Source organism: Syngnathus acus, chromosome 10 (genome assembly GCF_901709675.1).
Source record: "Syngnathus acus chromosome 10, fSynAcu1.2, whole genome shotgun sequence".
Taxonomy (NCBI): Eukaryota; Metazoa; Chordata; class Actinopteri; order Syngnathiformes; family Syngnathidae; genus Syngnathus; species Syngnathus acus.
The window spans coordinates 25,521,050-25,548,270 of record NC_051095.1 but is presented as its reverse complement, the minus strand read 5'-3'; the positions used below and the strand labels follow the sequence as shown (position 1 = coordinate 25,548,270).

The following is a 27,221-nucleotide window of genomic DNA, read 5'->3' as shown; positions in this document are numbered from 1 at the left end:
AGGGGCAGCAGCTTTAGGAGGGACGCCCAGACCTCCCTCTCCCCAGCCACTTCGTCCAGCTCAGTGGGCCTAGTGGTAGAGTGTCCGCCCTGAGACTGGAAGGTTGTGGGTTCCAACCCCAGCCGGGTCATACAAAAGACTATGAAAATGGGACCCATTGCCTCCCTGCTTGGCACTCAGCATTAAGGGTTTGAATTGGGGGGTTAGATCACCAAATGATTCCCGAGCGCGGCACCGCTGCTGCTCACTGCTCCCCTCTCCCCCAGGGGATGGATTAAAATCACATGGGGATGGGTTAAATGCAGAGGACAAACTTCGCCACACCCAGATGTGTGTGTGACAATCATTGGGACTTTAATCTTTTAATCTTTAATCATCCCAAGGGATCCCCAAGGCGTTCCCAGGCCAGCTGGGAGACAGTCTCTCCAGCGCGTCCTGGGTCGTCCACGGGTTCTCCTGCCGGTGGGGTATGCCCGGAACACCTCTCCGGGGAGGCATCTTGATGAGATGCCCGAGCCACCTCATCTGGCTCCTCTCAACGTGGAAGAGCAGAGCTGGAGATCATGGTAGTACGTCATATACATTTTTTGGATGTAAGTGATATATCACTTACGTCCAAAACATGTAATTTGTACTTTGTTCATTGTTGTATACCAATGCTGTATACTTGCTTCAGCTATATTAGTGTTTTATTTTTATTTTTTTAAAGCGTTGCAGTGACACGTGACCAGTGGAGCAAAACTTGATTGGTTGGAAATTACTTGAACAGAGACTGGGATCCTATTGCTTCTCCTTGGGTGCCTGAACGTTGTTTCTGAATTTTGCAGCTGATTTTTTTTTTTTTGCAGGCGAATTTTTTCAAGCTGAATTTTTTAAGCTGATTTTTTTTTGGCAGACGAATTTTTTTTAAGCTACATTTTTGCGACAATTTTTTTTGCAGTAGAATTTTTAAAAGCTGAATTTTTTCTTAAATGTTGAATATCGATGGTAAGAAAAATCAGTGTTGGGAATTTCAGTCTTATAAATTCAGATTCAAAGTACATATTCAGATTCAAAATCTGATGGCACAGATTTCCTTTCATAGCTCCAGCATCACCCGTGACGTGGAACAGGATAAAAGGTGTTGAAATGAATTTTCAGCCTGATGGCAGCAGGATACATTTTCATTTCTTTTGTAATTGTTTAGGGTTGAAACGGTGTTAGTTTGTGAAAACTTCTCAGAATATCAGCACAAGCTCTTAGTAGAATGCAGTGAACACAAATCCCCCATTATACACATAAATTTGGCTTGTTTTCTGTTTTTCATTTGCCAATTTTTAATTAAACGACAAACGGGAGATGACTCACTCTAATTCAATGGAGACAGAAATACTGCCTTCTTGCGGACGGACGAGGGATGGCCTTTCAACACAAATATCTGAGCCTGTATTCTCTTGAAACTGCGTGATGTCTGTGTTAAAATAAATGCGTGTACGTTATGCCACAAACTCATATTTGACAATTCACACACAGAATTAAACATTTACATATCATACATGGTCACGTAATAAAAATAACTGTAAATTCACAAATGTATTTGTGGATCTCAAAAAACGTGAAGATTGCAGATGTGTTTTTATGAATAATTTTACCAGTCTCTCGCCATACGTATACAATACTTAATTGTGTTAAATCTAAAAAAAAGAAAACTGTACTAGTTGGCATGATCATGTTTTTTATGAAATCCAGGAAGAAAAAGAATAACAAATTCCACCTGTTATTCATGATTTATTTGCGAAGTGCATTATTGACAAAAATAAAATGCAAACACATTGCTCATATGACATTTTTATGAATTACAATTTCTTGAGCAAAAAAACAAATTAAAGATGCCAAAAATAAATACCTGGTTCAAGTGGGTTTATACAGATAACACCAGACTGAGTGGGTATATCAGTTATTTGTTTGTTGAATAATCATTGTGACAGTGTTTTTAAACAACCCATGAGTGAACACCCATCATTAGGTTTATGTGTGCTCACACTACTGAAAATCTGTCCCCTACGCAAAACGCAAGCTATTACTTTTCGAGCGTGGCAAAGGAAATTATTTGATACTTTTTAATGGAAGTGTCCTTCTTTTTAGTCAGACGGTAAGCCTATGGAGCTTGGGTTGTTCCTAACCCCACTGCATTTGCATAAGCAGACAACAAACTGACCACCTGCCTGGTTTCCAGAGTAAGTCTGGCTTCATTCAGCCAGTCCTCCGCCACTCTCCGAGCCTCTCCTGTCAGTTGGTTCACCAATTTAGCGGCTAACTCCAGATCACCGTGCTCTATGCAGTAGGTGGCATACGAAAGGAGCTTGAAAGGGTCTAAATCTTCAGCGCTTAGGTGGGCAGGCGGGGCTTGCTGTTTTGCCTCAAGCAGAAGTGCTGCTTGCAGGTAGGAGAGGAAATACTGGTACAAGGAGTTGTGAGACTCATCAATAAGGGCAACCCTGCGAAGGAGTGAGTGCAAACCATGGAAGCGGGCTCGGAGAGAGGCCTCGCTGTACACGCCACGCTGCAGCGATTCTTGTGGAAGGGCTGAAGCAAGAGCCAAAGCAAATTCATTGTCATGGCAGCTGTCTCGCACAGCCTGAGCAGCGCCTTCCAATGGCTTAGTGGGCGAACCGGCATCAGCGGTTTTTAAAGTGTAGTTGAGCGCTTCCACAGAGAGCCACAGCTGATGAGCTTTTCGAGCCTCCTCCTCTGCAACCACATGGCCTGCACAGATGACAAATGTCAGTGCAGGTGCAACAAAGGCTGACACTAACATCAGAGGCTCCTGAAATGCAATTAAGTATATAGCAGACAACTTAGTAAAGATGTAGAGGCAAGCTCAAACAATATAGATGTTTAGACCAGGATTTTTAAATCTGGCCCACTGACCTTGTGAATAAAAAAAAAATCATTCAATCATTTCATATTGTCCGTGCAAATCTTGCGTTGAGAGAATCTTACTGTCTATGGCCTCCTCCACTCCCTTCAGTCTTGCATAGGCAGTATTCATATCCAGAATAAAGTTATCCAGTTGCTCCTGACTCAGTTGACGGTATTGGGTCTCTTGTTCTAGCAGCTTACTGCTTAGGACCTAAAAGGACAACACAAGGGCATTTAGGACTGACATGGAGACAAGGAGCAATATAAGCAAAAACAACAATGATATTGCCAAACCCGCCTTTGTGACAGGTTAGGGCCGCTATGGGCAAACTACGGCCCGCGGGCCACATCCGGCCCACGGGACCGTTTAATCCGGCCCGCCAACCATGAATAAATTGTATTATTAAACATTTTCTTTGGTCATTTTGCCTGCAATGACTTCCCCAGTAGATGGGGAACCGCTCGCCTGCGCATTTACTACCGGAAGCCGTGTCAGAAAGCTCGGTGCACACTCACAAGTGCGTGTACGTACTCAGTAGTACGGACATGGCGCACTCGCGCTCTATTTGTATCAGTGCCGATTTTAGAGCATGGGCTGTGACGACAGCATTCTTGTAATTCGCGCGCTGAGCTTTCAGATACAGTTTTATGCTAAAGCCACCCACAAACCTTCCCCTGGAATCCTTCCATTAAAATGAGTCGCCCAAGGAAAAGCAAGGTGGACACAGTGCCGAGTGTTTAAAAAAGAGAGGCAAATTTGGCTCGACGTACGCGACGTGACGTTCAGCCACATGAACATCAACCCGTCACAGATCTAGGTAAACGGACCAACACCTCGGATCTCTCCTAAGAATTGCCACAACAAATTTTACTCCAGACTATGACGCACTAGCAAAAAAGTGGGAGACCAACAACACTGTTCCCACTGAAAATGAAGGGGAGGCTCTCAAGTTTGTTGTAAAAAAATGCATTTTGAATATGATTTGTACAAATAGCAGGGATTGAAACTAGCGACCATTGTCATTTTCAAACAATGCAGGATGCTCAAGGACATTGATGCACCACCTGTTTGCGACTAATCTTAACCTGTAAAGTTCTTAAGGCTTACTTTAAGGAAGTCTGTCCCGTTTCCTCACCTCTGTTACCAGGTGTTTGTGAGTTAAAACTCTGCTCTGATTTTCAGATACCCCTCACCGTGTTGCCGTTTTGCTTACTTTATTTGGATGTATGCTTTCACCGATTCTTCAAGATGATATATTTGGTCAGAATGTTTGCAGTTTGATGTGATCTCATAAGATAAACATCTTTCATTAATCTGACCTGCAGGCACTGAAGTGATGGAGACTGTTATTCATAATAACAGTGTCGTATTTTATGAGAATCACTGATAGCAGTTTTTTAGTGAATTTTTTTTTTTTTTTTAATGCTGTTAATAAATGCATTTGTTTTCAAAAAACTTTTTTTGAATATCCATGCTTTACTACCTACTAAAGGCCAAAACCTTTTATGCAATGACCTTTACAGGTCGTTTATATTACTTCACACAAACACTACATCCATCTGCTCCTGGTTCGGCCCTCCGGTCCAAATTTAGAACCCAGTTCGGCCCGCAAGTCAAAAAGTTTGCCCACCCCTGGGTTAGGGCCATGGAGAATACAGGATTAGAGAATTAACACCATCACGTTGCTGTCATTTTGATGTTAAACAAGTGTAATTTAAAGGGTGAAGCAATTAATCGACGACTAATGGCTTATCAAAATATAATCAATAACCTTTGGTAATCAATCAATCAATCAATCAATCAATCAATCAATCAATCAATCAATCAATCGTATTCATTTTTAATTTAAAAAATTTCCAAATCATTGGACTTTAAGCTTCAGTAAACATGATCAGATTTCTGTGGCCTACATGAAAAAAGGCTGATTAGCTTCTTCAATCATCTGTCCTTACTCGTGAAAAGCATCAATAAACATCCGTGCTTATTTTCTGACATGTTACAAACCAAACTGGTAATTGAATCATAATGCTTGTACATTTTCTGCACTTTTTAATTGTCAATCTGAAATTATGTTCTAATTCTTACTAAAGGGATGGAAATTAACACGTTTTGATGTATCCGCTTCATGGATTAATCAACAAAATAATTGATGATTAAAAGAATCGTTAAATGCACCCCTAGAATAGTCACAGCAGATGTGTGTGTGTGTGTGTGTGTGTGTGTGTGTGTGTGTGTGTGTGTGTGTGTGTGTGTGCGCGTGCGTGCGTGCGTGCGAATGGATATAACCCCTGCTCAAACATCAGGTTTTTGTGATGACAAAATTCATTTCAAAACTTCTCCCCTCGATTAAAAAAAAACAAAAACATTTTCAAGAGTCAAAGTAAAAATAAACTGAAATAACATTGTTGCGCGCCCTTTTTTTAACTGGGGAGGTTAATTGGTGTTAGATCAGAGTCAGCACACACCCGAGAATAGTTTAAGTGTTAAATTTCTAAGCAAATCATGTGTTGGGCTCAATAACCTGCTCAGCTTCTGCTTTCAGTTCCTGCTCCTGCACTTTGAGGACATCCTGAACATGGTCTGTGTGAGCAGCTGCCTGACGCCGAAGTTGAGTCCTCATCTCTGCTTCCATCACTTCCCTCAATTCTGACAGCTAAAGAAACAGACAATTATTTACTGCAATCCATCCATTTCTGATGATGGCCAAAGAACGCAGAAGCAGTCTCTTGGTACCTTCCTCTCCTGCTCAAGTCGCGCGTCCTCCTTGATGTGCTGCAAGGATGTGTTTACAGTTGCCTCCTGCACTCTCAGGTGCTCCAATTTCTGCTGCTCCAGAGCTGCATCAATATGGATCTGCTCCCTGACTCTCTGCTCAGCCAGCTCTCGGTTCAGCTGGTCAATGCGACGATGTGCATGGGCAATTAGAGCATTCAGGTCATCTGTTGACAGCTTACCAGCTAACACACACACACATATACAAAAACACGTTATTTTTTATATTTGGATCCTTGTACTGTGTATAACAATCTTTCTAGTAATAGCAAGGGTCCTAAAAGGTTGACAACTTTGAAAACCTAAATAAAACATGTTGAAAAACCCTGCATCGCTAAATTTATTCATGAAAAACATCTTAACCGGGAATCTGGAATTTGTAACCCCAATGTATATTTCCCATAGTCTAGCTTTATAGTGACTGGGTTTTAAATGTGTTACTCAAATCATGTGACTCATCTTAGCGAATACAGCTAAGCCTCGATTTTACGTGGACTTTGGGGTCCAGAATTTGGGAAGCGCGTTAACCCTTAAACCACGTTATAGAGAAAGGTCAGAGTCACGCATATGAGTGTATCGGGAAATTTCCAAATCCCAAAAGTCGTTTTTAATTTCCATGTTTAAAATAGTCCATGATGCCCTTTTGCTTTACAGCTTTAGTCTGTTGCTTCCTTGCGAAATCCAGGATTTCTCAAAGATGCATCACTTTAGTCCACATCCTGAGTTTCTAACCATTTGGGATAGTGATCATGTAGGGACGTTCTCTTCTATTAGCATAAGCAGCCCTTACCGATCACCGTCTCTGTGGTGGTTGCGTGTTGTTTTCTAAATCTTTTAAGGTTAGCAGTAAAATGTATTTACAACAAAAAAAATTGTGGTCAATGACGAAACCACGTTAGACAGAAAGTCACGTAAAAGTGAGGCTTAACTGTACTATCATTCCATCTTCATTTTAAATTAATTTTATTTGCATGCATTAAATCATCTTTTTCTTATTTTTTAACACAGTATAAAACCTGCTTTCATACATTTGGTGATACATTTTGTTTACGTTCCTTTAGCAATATTGCAATAATACTGAAATTATAATATGGTCATCAAATTACTACAGTTATCAGATTGGGTGGCTTACTGAGTCCTTTCCAGTTGGCCTGAATCTCTGGAGTAAGGCTGCTCACTTCTCTTTGGAATTGCAGTTTGGCTTCATTTACCAGTTCACCATACTGTGAGACGATCTTAGCTTCTGACTCTGCAGACTGTACCTATCCAATAGTCAAAAGCACAAGGAAGAGAATGGTAGGATAAATATAGGGAAACAAAAGAAAAAAAAAAAGTTAGAGGGAAACTTGAGGGGACAAAAACTACGGTTTTTTTCCATGTATAATGCGCAAAATTTAACTAATTTATTGTCCTAAAATCTGGCGTGCGCATTGTACATGGGTAAATTTTTTTTTTTTTTAAAGAAAATCTCCCTCGAAATAAGACTTGAAATCACCTTTCTTCTTGTTTGTTGTCAATCGCGCATCGCATTCAGCCATCCTGCCCAACACACTTAGTCAGTAAAATTCATAATTGACGACACATCGTTTGATGCGATGGTGCAATCCTTGATGGTGTGTTATTGTCAAATATTGTTTGTTTTTTAATCTCCATCGCAGACCGGATATATAAAGAGCGAGAGTTCAGTTCTCTACCTATTAGTTTCAATTCACAGTTTAATTAGCAGTTTCAATCAGCAAATAACAAAATGCGTATTACAGGTAATATTTTATTTCACAACACTTTGCCTTGTTCCTTTCTTCTCTGCTGTTCACTTCAAACACGCTCCATACGAACGCAATGCTCTCGTATCAGACGCTTGCTCGATCACCTGCTCGTTTGCTGTCACAATGTACCCTACACAAATCCGAAACATTTGTTGCGGCGACGAGGGGCAAGTTTTGGTTTCCAAGGGTGTTTTTATTCCTCTTCAACTTCTCTCCCATACAGAGCCGCCTTTTTCACATGTCCGCACGTCACTTTCCTCTCTTTTCATTTTAACCTAACTGATCGCGGTGGTGCCTTTCTGGGCAGTCGGAGAAATCAACGCCAACAAAACAAATATACATCCAGCCTAGTTAAGAAATCACCAGAAAGATCACCATGACAATTGTGAATAATAAATAAATAATTATTATATATATTATTATTATAATAATAAATAATTGTGATAAATAACTGGAACATCACTCAAATATTGGTGATCCCGTTGAGAGTCTCACATATTTCTTCGCTATCGAGTTTGCTACTGCATGCGCAGTGATACTGACCGGCAGAATAACATCCGGTTGTTCCCAAAGATGATCTTTTTTCTGAAATAATTTTACGTTTACGGACTTAAGTAGGAGTCAAAATTTGGGTGCGTATTATACATGGGTACAGGCTTTTTTCCAGCATCCACATGCCATTTTTAGGGTGCGTATTATACATGGAGGCGCATTATACATGGAAAAACGGTATACATTCAATATTAGGATTCCCTAAAGTTTAGATAGTTGAACTGGCAACTTCCATCTATTTTATTAGTTTTGGGAAAAAACACTTCCAAATTGTTCATCTCATTGAAATAGGTGATTAGGATTGATCATTTTTTAATTCAAATGGGAATTGAAAAAGGCAGCTGTAGTTGCATGTGTACGTGTATGTGCATGATTATCTAATCTCTTACCTTTAGCACAATGGCGATTCATTTTTTTTAATGAAATATTTTGTGGCTACTTTTCTAACTCAGAATAAGAGGTTGAGTTCACTACAACCACTCCGCTGTGTTCACACGTCAGTAGACTTGAGGTGTGTTCAAGACCACTCACAAAGTAAGACATCCCAGAATTACGTGGAAATAAAGCTCATATAGTGAGTGAATGAAGCAGCACCTGTTTGGAATGATTTTGGTAAGGAATTAGCGCAAAAAAAAGCACAAAAAAGCAAAATAATAATAATTTAGTATGATATGGCCAACTAAAGACTTCCAATTAACTTGAGGTTTAAATTTATGATGAATGATTTGTAACGTATTGGCAATCTGTCCAGGTTTTACTCTGTCTCACAGCCTACATGCACTAAAATTAGTTGGGATAGACTCAAGAAATTGAATGTTGCTTATAATATCAAGCAGATAATTTAATATTGAATAAGGTGGTAACTTAAATTGCAATTCCATCAAGGTGTGTATGTTAGTACTTGACTGACTAACGTCTGAACAGATATCCTTACCTTGTTGACCACTTTATCCAAGTCCACCACCATTTTAAAGAGATTCTCTTCTGCGGCTAACGTGAGGGGCCGGACAGCAGGGACATTCAGCTCCTTGGATTTGTCAATGACAGACTTGAGATTGTCCAAGGCCTCGCTACGATAAGAGAGGAATAGTAAGACTGGTAAAATCTCACAAAATCATAATAACTCATTTTAAACTAAATTATTAAGTGTCCTATGTTATCTTTATTAAATTAATAATGTAAAAAAACAGAACACTTATATTAACATATGGATAAGCTGGTAAATTACTATGTAAACAACTCAAGTTGTCAAAAGAGATACAATTTGAAAACAGTGAATCGCTGCAATGCTGCTGTTCAGTGTTTGTTTTTCTTCCTCTGGAATGCACCTAACTGCACAGTACAATATAGAAAATTAAAATGCAATGGAAAGTCAATGAGTATATAAAATAATGGTAATTTAAGAAGACTCACTGTCTTTTTAATCTCTTGTGCTCGGATTAGCTACTTGTATTGTAATATCATGTATTCTCAGATGGAACACTCTTTGGCGATATTCACACCGCAGTTCTTTATGCTCAATTTGGGTTTTGTGTGACTGTGGTCCCATTGAAAAACATTGGATATGAATCTGATCCAGGACTACATATAAAAATGGCCTAGTTCAGATTTGAAAAAGAAAATACATAAACCAACATTGGAATTGAGACGGTCAGACTGTCTTAAAGGGAGGGTAAAGCGAGGATGGTTGATTTTTCACGAGCCCAGTTCATGTATTTCTTCTAATCAGGAAAATGAAAAAAGTTTGCATTTTCTATTTTATCCATTCATTTTGGAGCAATAATGAAACAATGAAAACACTGAATGCCCCACTGTTCCCCCTCCATGTCTTGGTTGATGACGTCATGGAAGGAAGCGATCACAATTTCCCCATTGGAAATCATTGTAAAGACTATCATTTAAAATGTACAAAAACAGCTATCAATTGGCATCAAAATTTACATGGGCATCTGAACATATGACTAGTTCAACATATCACAAGGATTAACCTCTTTGTGACTGATTTAAGAGCAATAAATGAGCAGGTTCTCTGCAGCTGAAATGCCCTGGCACGTCTGTCTATTGCCTTTCACCAGTCACCAATAGACGCAAACACGACGCGTTCCGAGGGGCTTTTTGTGAGCCAAATTGTTCATGTGTCATCATTCCTTCCGTGATGAAGTCAGGCTGATGTGTCAAATCAAGCAAACTCCACCCAAAAAGTGGGCGTCAGTAAGTGTACCACCCTTGTGTTCCAAAATGCCGTTAAATTTCTTCTCTGAGTTTTTTTTCATGGGGGAATTGTAGCACTGACATCGTTTATTAATACAGTTCTATCACATAAGTGCCAATGTTGGCTCGCTTTATCGTCCCTTTAATAAAAAAAAAATCTGATATGGGTTGCATATGGGCAAAAAAGCTGCAGTGTGAACAAAGCTTTTTTTTTTTTCCATTTTAAGATCGACGATGACACCAACTGTCTTCCATCTTACAAGGCTTCAGATAGGGAGCTTAAACACCACAGGAAAATTCTGATAATTCAGGGGGGAAAAAATCAATCAAGGTTATATATTTTAATCATTTGATAATTTGATGCGGCAAAATACGTCTGTGCAAAACTGGCCCGAGGTGCATACAATATACCGTATTTTCCGCCCTAAAAGGCGCACCGGGTTATAAGGCGCACCTTCAATGAACGGCCCATTTTAAAACTTTGTCCATATATAAGGCGCACCGGATTATAAGGCGCATAAAATAGAAGCTATACTGCAACAAACTGAGGTTGACTAGGGTTGCGGTATGCATCCACTAGCCAATAACCAACGAGCCCTCTGTAAACAATCGCGTTTCTCAAACGATCTCCTATAAAATGATCGGAACTGACTAAAGTTCAATCTAACGCATTGGTACTACTTACCTATGTTTCCCTTCCATATCGATCCGTAGATTTACTCGAAACATTAACAGAGCAGCCTATTTTGACATGAAATAGCCTGGTACGTATAGCAGCTATCGTCATAGCATTAGCCATCCGCATAGTCCCACGAGCCTCAGCTCGCAATCTCCCATGAGCCTCAGCAAAGTGTAAACAATCGCGTTTCTCAAACGATCTCCTATAAAATGATCGGAACTGACTAAAGTTCGATTTAACGCATTGGTACTACTTACCTATGTTTCCCTTCCATATCGATCCGTAGATTTACTCGAAACATTAACAGAGCAGCCTATTTTCACATGAAATAGCCTGGTACGTATAGCAGCTATCGTCATAGCATTAGCCATCCGCATAGTCCCACGAGCCTCAGCTCGCAATCTCCCATGAGCCTCAGCAAAGTGTAAACAATCGCGTTTCTCAAACGATCTCCTATAAAATGATCGGAACTGACTAAAGTTCGATCTAACGCATTGGTACTACTTACCTATGTTTCCCTTCCATATCGATCCGTAGATTTACTCGAAACATTAACAGAGCAGCCTATTTTCACATGAAATAGCCTGGTACGTATAGCAGCTATCGTCATAGCATTAGCCATCCGCATAGTCCCACGAGCCTCAGCTCGCAATCTCCCATGAGCCTCAGCAAAGTGTAAACAATCGCGTTTCTCAAACGATCTCCTATAAAATGATCAGAACTGACTAAAGTTCGATCTAACGCATTGGTACTACTTACCTATGTTTCCCTTCCATATCGATCCGTAGATTTACTCGAAACATTGACAGAGCAGCCTATTTTTAAATGAAATAGCCTCGCGGGTACAACAGCTATTCGGTGACGCCCCCTGACTACAGTTACCGTAATTTTGGGAAGCGATGCGACCTTGTAATTTACTAGTCGTACTAAAACGTACTGAAACATTTTGGCAGAGCACTGTGTACAACCAGTATGGATCAACAAATTCATCAATTGATCCATATATAAGGCGCACTGGCCTATAAGGCGCACTGTCGGCTTTTGAGAAAATTTTAGGGTTTTAGGTGCGCCTTTTAGGGCGGAAAATACGGTAAGTGTTTTAATAAGTTTAAATGTGTTTATACAAGTGGGAACTATAAGTGGGGAATTATAAGTCTGTTGTTAAAAAATTTGGTCTCTATGTCACAGTTTCACTTATTGCAAGTGGATCTGCACGGCATCCTTGTGACAAGGGTTCACTTCACTCTATCACACCTGGACATCAAGTAAACCAAACAAAGACACAAAAAAAACAAAATATACTACAATTCAAAATAAGCATTGGCATAAGCGGAACTTGTAGCTTTGGCCTATACCAATGACAAAACCGAACCGAAATTATAGGACAAATACAATTAGCCGTGGTTTTTCCAAATAGCTTGTTCGATGGTCAAACAAAATTGCTTACTTAGCTTTCTGCAGAGCTGTCCCCGCATCGCTTACTGCAGCTGCTCTATTTGCAAGACAAGCTTCAAGATCTTTCCACTGGGCTGACTTCTCCTGTGGCGGAACCTGAATAAGAGAACAGCTGTTACTGTGATGTTTCGGGGCATCAACAACTGGCCTTTTTTCGGGAGAGCAACCCAGTAACCGCCCCCCCCCCCCTCAGAAACTACACTTGCGTTTAAATGACTAACAGATAAATTGTTGAATTCTTGGAGAATTTTATAGTCATTGTACAGATATGAACCATCTTGGGATCAATAAATGCATCAGGAGCCACTGGTTGCAGTTATTGCTCAAGAGTACTTTGAAAAGGTAACCGGGGAAACCTTTTAACTGGGCCCCTAAACTCATTTGTAATACCGTATTGGCCCGAATATAAGACGACCCTGATTATAAGACGACCCCCTCTTTTTCAAGACTCAAGTTTGAAAAAAGACTTTTTGAACACCAAATTTAATTCTTATACAGGAAATGATTACATCTGAAACAAATGATTATAACAATATATTCGAGAGAAAAAGCATGTTATTTTGCCTCATTCAAATCATGCAAAAACTGTCTATCACATCTTAATGTATGAACATTTAAATATGTAAACTAAAGTGCAATCACATTTGTAAATGAATGGCTTCTGGTTTTTGAAATGTAAATAAACCAATCTACTGTGATAAAACAACAAAATTGCAATAGCTGCATTAACCATCAAAGTGAAGTCTAACTGTAACTGTAGTCTTGAAACAAATCTGAATAAGGAAAAACATTGCAATAAAATAATGCAAACTGCTACCGCTATTGTTGGGGAGCCTGAGGACCGTATAGGGCACAGGTGTCAAACGCAAGGCCCGGGGGCCAGATACGGCCCGCCACATCATTTTATGTGGCCCGCGAAGACAAATTGTGCATCAAATTCGTGTGTCATTACTGGAATTGCAAATTGTCTTCACTTTTAATAACATCTTTTTTTTAACATTTGACCAGTTTTTACTTGTCTGATTTGAAAATGAGTTATTTGTCTGTTTGTTTTGTAGCTTCTACTGTATATAATATGAGGTGCTCATACATTTATTTGGGTTGACAGTCATAATGGCCCTACGAAAGAAGCTATGACTACAATGCGGGCCGCGAAAAAAATGAGTTTGACACCCCTGGTATAGGGGGTTGGCTCGGATGGTTATGCTCTTTTCGCCCCCGGGTGTCGGTCAGAACACAGGAGGGAAGACGGGGTTCAGTTTTGATTGCTTTACTGAATTATTGGCAAAAAAGTAACAGGCACTGTGGCTCATAGGGGCATACAGGCAAACTGTCAAAAGGGTATAGGCACACGTTTGGTCGTAAGGATGTGAGAGCAGGTGTGTGCAGTGTACAGGGGTGAGTCTTTGGGTGTGTGAATGTAATTCTTGTGTGTGTGATTATTGTATGAAGTGTGTGGAGGGTGTGTGGGGTGTGTGTGTGTGTGGTTCTGCAACAGACAGAAATACAGCACGTAAGTCAACGCTCAACTTCTGACGTCACACAACACTACTAGACGGCACACATTACATAACTAACTGCGCGTAACTGTTCCGCTATACTAAATAACCATAATGAAATACTCTCGGCAACACACCATACCTAAGTCATCGAAACAACAAAATACATTTGCTGGCGACCGATAGTCGCCGTGCCGCTGCGTAACGGCTGTAGTCATGCATGTACGCTGCTCGTACGATGCGAGGCAAACTTAAAGGAGCGCGCCGGACCTGTCAATCAAATGGCGTGCACACGAAGCAAACCGCAATCGGACAAACGGCACAACAGTGGACAGTAGTAACAATGAAATGTATATACTCACTTTGTGTCAAAGACTCACACGATCACAGCAACATACTCAGTCGATACCAGCAACCTTTAACTTACCGCTGCGAATGGGTATAATGTCGAGACCCCGAATGTAAGACGACCCCCTCTTTTTCAGTCTTATTTCAATGCAAAAACATCATCTTATATTAGGGCCAATACGCTATATGAATCCACTGGCTGATGTGTGACGCGACAACCAAGGTCTTACCATGAAGTTATTTTTTTCTGTATCAATGCGATGTAGTGCTTGAAATTTTAGAGACTCAGCTAAAGCTCAGATTCTAAATCGGATGCAGAGGCAATCGATGCACCCAAAATACTCAAATTCAAACCACAGTCTTATAAACAGTGTACCTCGGCTTCCATAGCTTCCTTCAGTTTTTGAGTGTGTCGCGCAATGGCCTGCAAGGCTGCCTCCTGAGCTCCAATGGCCTGCAGCGTGGCTTGCGCTGAGCTGGCCAATGAGTCGTCCAGGTTTCCTGACACAGCTGAACAACACAAGACAAAGAAATGGAAGTAAAGTATTGTGTATGATACTGTATGTTGTGCAGCCATAGCATGAAAGAGGCATGATTTAATTTGTAATTTTGTGTACACTGTGCTCCTCTAGCTTACAGGCCAGGATTTCCTGCTCTTCTAGGTCTTGTTGAGCAAGTCGAGCTGTCACCTCTTCTACTGGACGCTCTTTGAGTGGTTCTTGTGCTACAGGCTTTATTTCAGGGGAAACTGCGGCTGTCTCTGCAGTTACATTATGGTGATGACACTCCTTGCACTCCTCTAGACAGAAACAAGCACACAATTATGGAGCCGACAGAGCGTCGGCGTGGACTATATCATACATACAATACAAATTTATTTATATCGCGTATTTTACAGCTGCTCTAACAAAGCACCTCACATATAGCAATGAGACAACCATAAAGAGAAGTAGATCTAGATGGTACTACCTTTGACCGGCATCACCTCGGTGTCGCATGGAGCAGGGACTGATGGTACTTCACTGATGGCTGAGATTATGTGAGTTGCCTCAATTGACGCCTCTGGATGGAACACAATGAAGACTACAAAATGTAGGAATGCCTGTATAAAACCTGCTACTGTATACGTATTTAGAATACAGGGGGTCCTGGGTAGTGATGGAAAATGAAGCTTCGATACTGCTTCATGAACCGTTTGTTGTATTTTTTTTCTCCTCTGGATGGCATAGTTGGCTTAAAGAAAGAAGTTTTAGAAATGGAGGGTCAATGTACTTTCAGACCCATGGTTGAACATAAAGTTCTATAGAAGTCAACAAAGACAACTGGTTCATGAAGCAAAATTGAATCTTCACTTTGCCATTACTAGTCCTCTGTTTGTAAGGGGCGTGCGTCTGCTATGGTGGAAAGTGCACTCCAATAAAAAGCACCACAGTCAGATACTACCTCTTTTCTTTTCACCTTAACCGTATCCAGCGGTAGCCACAGGAAATCATTCTCTTCCATCTCTTCATGCCCTGAGCATCTTTTGCTTTAACACCCCAGTAATCTGAGTCTTCCCTTGCATCACACATCCATGAATCCTGTTTGGTCTTCCTCTTTGCCTTCTACTTGGCAGTTCCATTTCAAGCACCCTGTGCTCAATTCCATAGTATCTAAACCTGGCCACTCAATCTTTGTCTCCAAATCTTCCAGACTGTGCTGTGCCTCTGAGCTAATTCCTTCTATTGGGATGTTTAATGCCCGACACCCTTCCTGATGCAACCTTACGTTTTATCTTATCCGGGCTTGGTTCTGGCACTCGAAATATAACGGTGGCTCATTCTGACCAGATACATTAGTATGGCTAACAATACTAGTCCATGTACAGTACACAAAGCATTGAAAAAAAATAATTACAATGATAACTGAGCACACTTTATTCCGTGTGGCAGAATGTATTGGGTCAATACTAGGGATACAACATCAAAATCTCACTGTACTGTACAATACCCTCACAGTACCAAAGCTACGGTATGGGATTGTTGCCGGGATGGTATGATTTAAGGTAATGGTAATAATACTATCAAAAAATTTTACCACTTAAAATATCCAGAATATTGCCAAACTAAATCTAGTGACGTGACTTCTCTATTATTTGTCTTCTCATGCTGCTGCCCTCATTTTTCGTTCTGATATCAGTGCATGCTATTTTTAAGGTTTTAGGTTCTGATACACGATAAAATATATAATGGCTTACTGTGCAGGTTGCTGGTGGATTACAAAGAAGATAATGACACCAGCCTAGCAACAAGAGAAATAAGACTTATGTAGCCTGCTGTAGAATGCCTTGTGGCGTGATTTTTAAGTCGTTTCACTTTTCAGACGGGCAGTGTCTGATATGCAACTGCAAAATTTGGAACCGAGGTAGCGCAATATTTACAATACCAGTGTATTCATAGCCGCTACGCACTAGCTCATTGCGCGCCATCGTAATCTCATAACCGGACCCTCTTCATATAAAAGTGTGGAGGGAAACAGGACTAAATGCTACTAATTATTTAAAGCCAACAACAATTTTCCAAAAAGCAATGAGACTTTATTATCCTATGCCCAGGCCGAGATTACAGGATACTGAAATTGAATTACAAATTAAACTCAATCCAAGGCTTGCCACTCTAAATCTGTTTACCGGGTACACTCTATATCAATACTATGTCTACATCAATTACAGATGGATCATCTGCATTTATAATAACAGACAAAAGAACATTAACCAAAATGTTGAAAAGAAGTACTACACCTACTACAGCATAGAGTCTTTATTCACTATTTACAGGCAAACTAAGACTACATTATATTTCCTAAAAAGGGAAACCGTTTTCCCAACATGTCAGATTAATTGAACCACGGATGATATCTTACCCTCAGAGATGTCAATGATTGCTTGGAAACAGAGGGCAAATGGATATTTACATTATAAAAACAATTCAAATATAATACCAATGTACATTTGTTTTCTAAATTGTCAGGGATCCATCTTGCGTTGGACGTTTCAAACTTTCAATCAAAATTAATAAAAGTAATGAGACGCGGCAGTTCTGAATGTGTCATAAGTAAACCCCACTGATAAATCAATAGTGTGCAAAATTTCAATGAGATGTTTCACACAATCTGTTGGACTAACCACCTTAAACAGAGAGACAGTGGATTTACATCTCTTATTAGAATTCTAGCCATAAAAAGATCATTTGTGGTGTACAGATTTGTGCTTTTTCTCTTTATCCCACACCTCAAAATGTGCGACTGGAATCTGAGGGAGGGTTTTGAAATATTTAAATAACTTACTTCTGATGTAAGCAATACTGCCTTGTCTTGTCTTCATGTCAAGCACTATGTCTCCAGGCCAATTCAACTGCATGTTTATTAATCAGTTGTTGTTTTTCCATTTTGTCTATAATTCTTTGAATTATGTAACTTGCACCCAATATTGTTTTCAATCAGATTGATATTAAGATATAATAGAAACAGTAAGGTGGAACATCATATTGCGACTGTTGGGCTATTTTGTGTGTCTGACTTCATAAGACCAAGACTTTATAAGACCAAGTCGGGTTGTTGTGATGCGTCTAGTGTGTTGGTGGAGTGCCCAGTGCACGTCACTTCTCACTGTCAACCCTCACCGCCGGCTAGCAGTATGCGAACGGGAGAGCCGAGTGCGTAAGTCTCTCCCTGCCAGTACATAGCCTCTCTAACAGCAAGCCCTATGTAGTGCCTCCACGCGGCGACACATGGTAACTGGGTACAACATGGACCCAGGCTAAACTACAAGGGACTCGGAGGAGGTTTGGCCCCTAGACGTGCGGCACGCAGGCCCACCGGTGTGTGGACACGCCCTGGTGCCCACGAACCAGCCCCCAACTATGGGTTAAATAGTACCACTGCCCAGTGGGCTCCTCGGGAGAGGAATGGGCTAAGGGAGTCAACCCCTACAGAAAATCAATGGCTAAAATTGATGGGAAGATGGATGGAGCCAAATACAGGACCATTCTGGAAGAAAACCTGTTGGAGTCTGCAAAAGACCTGAGACTGGGACGGAGATTTATCTTCCAACAGGACAATGATCCAAAACATAAAGCCAAATCTACAATGGAATGGTTCACAAATAGACGTATCCAGGTGTTAGAATGGCCAAGTCAAAGTCCAGACCTGAATCCAATCGAGAATCTGTGGAAAGAGCTGAAGACTGCTGTTCACAAACGGTCTCCATCCAACCTCACTGAGCTCGATGTGTTTTGCAAGGAAGAATGGGCAAGAATTCCAGTCTCTCGATGTGCAAAACTGATAGACATACCCCAAGCGACTTGCAGCTGTAATTGCAGCAAAAGGTGGCGCTACAAAGTATTAGCGCAAGGGGGCCGAATAATATTGCACGCCCCACTTTTCAGTTTTTTATTTGTTAAAAAAGTTTAAATTATCCAATAAATTTCGTTCCACTTCACGATTGTGTCCCACTTGTTGATTCTTGACAAAAAATTTAAATTTTATATCTTTATGTTTGAAGCCTGAAATGTGGCGAAATGTTGAAAGGTTCAAGGGGGCCGAATACTTTCGCAAGGCACTGTATATATATATATATATTTTTTTTTTGCTTCGGATGTCGGACGAAATTTCGGTTGTCGAACCTCGCGAGATGAGCCGAGAGCACCCGTATGGCAACTGACTCCGTTCGTTATTACATTCTTAATAGAAGGCAGAAACAAGTTACACTTGATAGGGTCTTTGCAAAAAGGAAAGAACACCCAATGGAAGAGTCTTCCCAACTGAAGAGATTTGCGAGAGAGACAACACCTACAGACGAGTTTCCCGATGTTTTTATGGGAGGGGACCAATAAACTTTTTTTTTTGGGTGAAAATACGTGCTGTACGTAAGAAAATGTTTTTGCTGTTTTTGCTCCACACGAACTTTGATACAGTAAGTATGTTGTATGTTGTCTTTCATCAGAATTTCTGCTGTTTTTTTTTGTTTTTAGAAATTAAGAAAGAAAATGTTTTTGCTGTTTTTGCTGCACACGAACTTTGATACAGTACGTATACTGTATGTTATCTTTCATTAGGGGGGGAGCGATCCAGGGCGCTTGCTTATAGCACTGTGTTGGCTCATATGTTGATTTATTTATTGATTTATTTATACATGTCTGTTGGCGCTGCGGTAGTGGCGACACGTTTGCAGCAGCTCCGTCGACTCGTCTGTATATTGTCTCGTTTTTATATGTTTTTTGGACTATTTTTTCTTTTTTCTCAGTCCTGTGTTTTCTTTTTTTACCGGGCAGAAACATGTTTGCAAAAACAGTGAGGCTGGCCCTTTTATTTTTCCTATTTTTCACCTGGTTCATCACCCCAGCAACCACCGAAGCAGGGAGTAAACGCTCCATTGTTTACACCCGTGGTCAGCTGTTAGCCCTCTGTAGCCAAGGGAAGCTAACCGGCTACAAGCCCGATGTTTCCCCCGAGCTTAAGAGGAGGAAAAGAGGACAACGCTCGGGTGTTATGTGCCGGAAAAAGAAACGCCGCTTCAAGCCCACACTCCCTACCATCATCACCGGGAATGTGAGATCCATCTGTAATAAGATGGATGAGCTAACGGCGCTGGCACGGCACCAACGGGAATACAGGGAATGCAGCATGCTGCTGTTCACGGAGACCTGGCTAACGGAGCAAACACCGGACTCTGCCGTCGCTCTGGACGGATTTAACCTGATAAGGGCAGACAGGACACGAGAGAGCGGTAAGAGGAAAGGAGGGGGGCTTGCTGTGTTTGTGAACGATAGATGGTGTAACCCTGGGCACATCACTATCAAAGAGCAACTCTGCAGCGCGGACATTGAGCTGCTAGCCGTTAGCTTGAGGCCACACTACCTGCCGCGGGAACTCTCGCACGTTATCGCGATAACTGCGTATGTTCCCCCAAATGCTAATGTCGACGCAGCCCGCGATGTCCTGCACAGCAGTGTAAGCAGGCTGCAAACACAGCATCCACATGCCCTCCTCCTTACTACCGGGGACTTCAATCATGCCTCTCCTTCATCCACACTTCCAACTTTCAGCCAATATGTCACCTGCAGCACCAGAGGAAATAAAACACTGGACCTTTTTTATGCCAACCTTAAGGAGGCATATAAATCATCCCCCCTCCCCCCCCCTTTGGAAGATCTGATCACGATCTGATCCACCTTCTCCCCCTGTATCAGCCTTTGGTGCACAGGCAACCAGCAGTCACCCACACCAGACAGATCTGGTCTTAAGAATCTCTGGAGACTCTTCAGGACTGTTTTGAGACCACGGTGTGGGACGTGTTCTGTGAGGACTACGGGGACGACATCGACGGTCTCACCAGCTGTGTCACAGACTACATTAACTTTTGTGTAGACTCCACCATACCCACCAAAACAGTCAGAGTTTTTGCAAACAGCAAACCTTGGATCACCCCTGAGATTAAAGACCTGCTCAGGGACAAAAGGAGGGTCTTTAAATCAGGAGACAGGGACCTGCTGAAGACGGTGCAGAGGGACTTGAAGAAGAAGATCAGGGAGGGGAAGAGCAACTACAGGAGGAGGATGGAAGACCAACTGCAGCGGGACGACGTCAGCGGGGTCTGGAGGAGCCTGAACACCATCTCAGGACGTAGCAACTCCAGACCTGCGCTGGACAGGGATCAGGAGTGGGTGAATGACCTGAACCGGTTCTTCAACCGGTTTGAACAACCATCCACTCCTCCCCCCACCCACCCAGCCCTGCTGCAACTTCCCCCGACTGGAGCCTCTTCTGCTCCGAGGACTCTCACCTCAACCCCGCCCCCTGCTACCTCCCCTCCAAAACCCCCCAGCCCACTCTCAACTCCACCGAACCCACCAACCATCCCCCCTGCAACCCACCCCACCCCCCCTCACCCAGCATGTTGCTCTCCACAGCCCAGGTGGAGAGAGGACTGGCCAGGCTCAAGGTGAAGAAGGCGACGGGTCCAGATGGCATCACCTCCAGGCTGCTCAGATCCTGCTCCGGGCAACTGTGCAGGATTGTGGAGCACATATTCAACATGAGACTGAGGCTGCACAGGGTACCACAGCTGTGGAAGACGTCCTGCGTGGTACCGGTGCCCAAGTCATCTCGCCCCAGTGACTTCAACCACTACCGGCCGGTGGCCCTGACATCCCACCTGCCGAAGACCCTGGAGAGGCTGGTCCTCCACCACCTGCGCCCCCTGGTGAGCTCCTCCGCCGACCCCCTGCAGTTCGCCTACCGGCCGAGCATCGGGGTTGAGGACGCCGTCATCTTCCTCATGCAGAGGTCCCTGGCCCACCTGGAGCGGGCTGGAAGCACTGTGAGGATCATGTTTTATGATTTCTCCAGTGCCTTCAACACCATCCAGCCAGAACTGCTGGGGAACAAACTGCACCATGCTGGAGCCTGCCAGCAGCTGACATCATGGGTCCTGGACTTCCTCACAAACAGACCACAGTTTGTGAGGACAGGAGGCCGTGTGTCTGACACGGTGGTCTGAAACACAGGAGCTCCACAGGGGACCGTCCTGGCCCCCCTTCTCTTCACCATCTACACAGCTGACTTCACCCACCACACATCAACCTGCCACCTCCAGAGGTTCTCTGACGACTCCGCCATCGTCGGTCTCATTAACGACGGAGACGAGACGGAGTACCGAGGACTGAATCACAGATTCGTGGACTGATGCCAGCGGAACCGCCTCCAGATTAACTCTGGAAAAACAAAGGAGCTGGTGGTGGACTTCCGCCGGCGCAAAGTCCCCTCCTCGCCGGTGAACATCCAGGGAACGGACGTAGAGATTGTGGACTCTTACAAGTACCTGGGTGTTCACCTGAACAATAAACTGGACTGGACTGGTAACACTCAGGCCCTATACAAGAAGGGCCAGAGCAGACTCCACCTGCTGCGCAGACTGAGGTCCTTCGGAGTGAGGGACGGCCTCCTAAGGACCTTCTACGACTCTGTGGTGGCGTCCGCCATTTTTTATGGGGTGGTCTGCTGGAGCAGCGGCATCACTGCAGCGGAGAGGAAGAGGCTGGACAAGGTGGTGAAGAAAGCCGGCTCTGCCCTGGGCTGCAGTCTGGACCGGGTGGAGGTGGTGGGGGAGAGGAGGATGGTGGCTAAGCTGTCCTCCATCATGGACGTCTCCCACCCCCTTCATGAGACTGTCAGGGCCCTGGAGAGCTCCATCAGTGACCGGCTTCGTCACCCACGATGCACCACCGAGAGGCATCGCAGGTCCTTCCTCCCTGCTGCCATCAGACTGTATAACCAGGCTAATCACTGTAGCTAACGGACAATAATTACGTGCAATAATAACGTGCAATAACCAAATGTGCAATCATATGTGCAATATCTGTCTACCTCATACTCTTTTTACCTGCTTTTTTTGCACTGTTTTTTTTTTTCTTCTTTTGCACTATTTTTTTATCTAATGCTTTTTTTATCTCCACTGTATATTGTGTATTGTGTATATACTGTCCATATTTTTTTAAATTATATATATCTCTTGCTTTTTTAAAATCTTTTATCCCCTTCCCCGCATGCGTGTGTGTGTATGTTAAGTGTACTGCTGCTTACACAGGAGTTTCCCCATTGAGGGAATAATAAAGGATTATCTTATTTTATAAAATAAAGAGCCGGTTACCAAACCCACGTATTGCCTGGTACTTTGGTAACGCTGCAATATAGTTATATACGTAGATCTGTGGAATAATTGGAGCCGCAACTGACGACGAAGCTGACGTCAACAGCTGTTTTTTTTGTTTTTTTAAGTGACACAGTGGATGAAGATTCTGATGGATTTAATGATTTGGAGTGACACGGATGGTTCGTTAAAATCGTTGTTTATATTACATTTATTTGATATATCTAGTCTGACGTCAACAGCTGTTTTTTTTAAGTGACACAAGAAGAATGATTCCGATGGATTTAATGATTTGGAGGGACACAGATGGTTCGATAAAATTGTTGTTTATATTATTGTTAATTGATATATAGTTTATTATATTGTTTTATGGGCCTGTGGAATAATTTAAACTGCAACTGACGACGAGTCTGACGTCAGCGGCGCGCCGCACACGCGCCGTTATTTACATTAAGGACGAACAATTCGATCGATGGATTTAATGATTTGGAGTGATACAGATGGTTTGATAAAATTGTTATTTATATTATCGTTATATGGGCCTGTGGAATAATTTTAACTGCAACTGACGACAAGTCCGACGTCAGCGGCGCGTTGCACACGCGCCGTTGTTTACATAAAGGACGAAGAATTCAATTGATGGATTTAATGATTTGGAGTGACAAAGATGGTTTGATAAAATTGTTGTTTATATTGTGGAATAATTTGAACTGCAACTGACAATGAGTCCGACGTCAGCGGCGCGCTGCACACGCGGCGTTTACATAAAGGATGAAGTCGATCAATAGATTCATTGATTTGGAGTGACACAGATGGTTTGATAAAATTGTTGTTTATATTATAGTTATTATAATTATATATATCTCTTACTTTTTTAAAATCTTTTATCCCCTTCCCCGCATGCGTGTGTGTGTATGTTAAGTGTACTGCTGTTTACACAGGAGTTTCCCCATTGAGGGAATAATAAAGGATTATCTTATTTTATAAAATAAAGAGCCGGTTACCAAACCCACGTATTGCCTGGTACTTTGGTAACGCTGCAATATAGTTATATATTGTAGTGTCTGACACTTATTATTAGTATATATAGTTCATATATCGTTATATGGGCCTGTGGAATAATTTGAACTGCAACTGATGACGAGTCCGACGTCAGCGGTGCGCCGCACACGCGGCGTTATTTACAGAAAGGACGAAGAATTTGAGCGATGGATTCAATGATTTGGAGTGACACAGATGGTTTGATAAATGTATTATTTATGTTATAGTTGTGTGAATAACTGTTAATGTTACGTCAGGCCCGTTCTCAGCTCCTCGTTTGTGTTTATGTCACGTTAGCATACCGTATCGTTTAGCCTGTTTTTGCTGGTTCATGTCTGTACTTGGTGTTGGATTTTGTCAAATAAATTTCCCCCAAAATGCGACTTAAATTCCGGTGCGACTTGTTTTTTTCCCCTTTATTGTGCATTTTATGGCTGATGCGACTTGCACTCCGGAGCGACTTTTAATCCGAAAAATACAGTGTGTGTGTGTGTGTGTGTGCGTGTGTGCGTGTGTGTGTGTGTGTGTGTGTGTGTGTGTATATGTATGTATGTATGTATGTATGTATGTACGTACGCACGCACGCACGCACGCACGCACGCACGCACACACAATTCAATTGATGAAAGACACATTATTATTAGTATATATATTATATTATGTACATTATAACCATGTTTAACGGGAATGCGACAATTATTAATAATAAAAACACCAACAACCACCACCTTCAACTCACAATGGATCATGTACACTTTGAATTGTGCTTCCGGGGATTAATTACTGCCTTACCCTCAAGGCTCTGTGCGGGCTGTGCCGGGAGTAGTTTAGCCACTTCTGTGGGGCTCTCTGCAGACTCCTTCACTTTTTTATCTTGCTTGGCTTTAGTCACCTTCATTGTTTTTTCCAACATTGAGGGAGGTAGGACCAACTCAGTCTACATAACAGAAAGTGATGCCAATTAAGATGTGAGAATTTGTAAATGTCAGGATGATACAAAATAACACCATATTATGAGATCCAATATTAAAAATCGCCTCAACAATTCCGTCTACATAGATGTTTTTGTTTTGGATGTTCGAAATAAAGATATCAATCAATCAATCAATCAATCAATCAATGTTAAGATTTTGAGTATTCCAGTCAACTTTGGGTGGTAGGCAATCAATTAACTTACAATAATTTAATTTCCCAAGATGTTCTGACACTTATTTAAAAAACATCTTCAACACATTTTTTGGGAATATGACCTGACCTGCTTTTTAGCAGAAAGACCAACTTCTCGGGGAGCAGGTCCCAATGCCAACTCCAGCAGCTGATCTGAATAAGGAACAATTTTCTCCACAGTTTCTCTGAACTTGTGGTCCCATTTGGCATAGAGTATCGTTCCTCCAATGCCACCGCCGACTGTCATCAAGCCAGCAGTGACAACTTTGGCAGCGCCACTGATGGGTGGAAAAAATGAGAATTGCATTTCTTGCTCCACACTGCATTTGCATTTGTCTGTGTATTACCTGCTTTCCCCAGCTGTGTAGTGTCTGCACGGCTGCAGACTGTTTCGTGGAGTTCGCCCATAGGTTTTCTAAGACGCAAAAGTAAATTATGTTAATCTGCTTTTAAGGAGTGTGTAGTGTTTGTAGCTGGAGAAGATGCACAGAACACTTAGGGTGGAGGAAGACTGATTAGACCCCCAAAGTGGGACTGGTGTCAAACTCGAGGTCTGGTCCAACTCTTTGAAACACGTTATGTAATATAAGTCTTTTTGTATTCCTGATCCTTGTTGAACGGGGATTGTTAATTTTTTCTTCACTTTTGACAGAAACGTTGTTTTTTCCACCAAACAGTTAAGAAAAACGGAACAATAATACGTTGTATTTTTACATATCTACGTGCACAACTCCCCATGACCTGTGATTTCAAATGAACTGATCACAAACTATGACAAACTACAGGAGCAATTTTGTCTATAATATCCTGGTTGCAGTAGTTTAATATAGTGTAGTTTTCAGTCATAACTGTGTGCGTACGTGTGTGAGGGGAGCCTAGAATAAGCAAGTATAACTCACGTGCACAACCTCTGCTGTTTTTTTACGTTTAAAATATAGATTAATATAAATCCGCGAGTTAGGTTGTGGGTCACTGAATGACAACTCCCCTAACTAGCATGCTAATGCTACTCGTGGAATTTGTGTAACGTCTTGTGGTGGAAAAGCAGCAACTGTAGCAGTGTCGAAGTCTTACCCGGAGTGTAGAATTCGCACCTCTGACACAAGCCCTTAGCATGGTCCTCAACACCCTTTTGTCCTTAAATCAAACCGATTTTAATCTGCACTGAAGCCGTGACTCTTTCCCCTTGCCCTCTGTTAAGTTCTTCTTGAGGAGAAAATAATGTATTTGCCGAGGGAAAAAAATATCAGCGCCACCACCTGGATGGAGAACAGTTGATACCCCTCTCCCCAAGTTCACAAAAAAAAATTAATGGATCTATCTTAAATCCAATCAAAGCAATGATTAGTAAATTATCTAGTCCCTTCTAAAAGAAAATATAGGAATAAAAACATTGCTTTGTTGTGGATGTTTTTCAATGCTTGTAAAAAAAAAGCCCTGCAATTTTAGTACCATTTGTTTTGTTTGTGTCATTATTTTTCACGTACAATTCGTATTTTTTCACTTCCGGTCATTTTTTATAGCAAATTACACATGCATTGGCGAGGTTGTAATCCATCCATCCATTTTCCGAACCGCTTAGTCCCCACGGGGGTCGCGGGCGTGCTGGAGCCTATCCCAGCCGTCATCAGGCAGTAGGCGGGGGACACCCTGAACCGGTTGCCAGCCAACTGCAGGGCACACAGAGACAAACAACCATTTGCACACGCACTCACACCTAGGGACAATTTGGAGTCTTCAATCGGCCTACCAAGCATGTTTTTGGGATGTGGGAGGAAACCGGAGTGCCCGGAGAAAACCCACGCGGGCCCGGGGAGAACATGCAAACTCCGCACAGGGAGGGCCGGAGGTGGCATTGAACCCGCACCCTCCTAACTGAGAGGCGGACATGCTACCCAGTGCGCCACCGAGCCGCCTGGCGAGGTTGTAATAATACATTAAAAATAAAATTACCTATTTACATTATTAGAGCACTGCAAATGGTAATTGAGCTGTGGGGGTTTAACGTTAGGCAAGGCTGTTTGTATAGCGATGGCAACTCAGTCAGCTTGGATAGGCTTCAGTACATCCATGATGAAAATGTAATAATAAATATTGATTTTTGACCAGATTGTTGCCTAAGTTAAAGCGGTATTGCCATTTG

At 42.1% G+C, this 27,221-nt stretch overlaps 1 protein-coding gene across 1 annotated transcript; it reads right to left on the bottom strand.

The window, feature by feature from the left end:
* Positions 1-1,747: 1,747 nt before the first annotated feature.
* On the bottom strand, positions 1,748-26,313 carry immt (inner membrane protein, mitochondrial (mitofilin)). Its single transcript, XM_037262822.1, has 14 exons — positions 26,153-26,313; positions 25,426-25,493; positions 25,167-25,356; positions 24,704-24,848; positions 15,154-15,246; positions 14,822-14,983; positions 14,561-14,694; positions 12,330-12,433; positions 8,927-9,062; positions 6,807-6,936; positions 5,636-5,859; positions 5,424-5,555; positions 2,983-3,112; positions 1,748-2,745 (listed from the first exon to the last, which is right to left on the bottom strand). The coding sequence occupies exons 1-14, from the start codon at positions 26,192-26,194 to the stop codon at positions 2,138-2,140; spliced, it is 2,298 nt and encodes a 765-aa protein (XP_037118717.1). The 5' UTR covers positions 26,195-26,313; the 3' UTR covers positions 1,748-2,137.
* Positions 26,314-27,221: the final 908 nt, after the last annotated feature.

Bases quoted from the DNA above. Each gene is read 5' to 3' on its own strand.
- immt (XM_037262822.1), bottom strand. From the start codon at position 26,194: ATGCTAAGGGCTTGTGTCAGAGGTGCGAATTCTACACTCCGG. The intron at 24,849-25,166 runs GTCAGGTCATAT...TCTGTTATGTAG, and splicing joins GTCTTTCTGCTAAAAAGCAG to ACTGAGTTGGTCCTACCTCC. The intron at 9,063-12,329 runs GTAAGCAATTTT...CTCTTATCGTAG, and splicing joins ACAGCTCTGCAGAAAGCTAA to CGAGGCCTTGGACAATCTCA.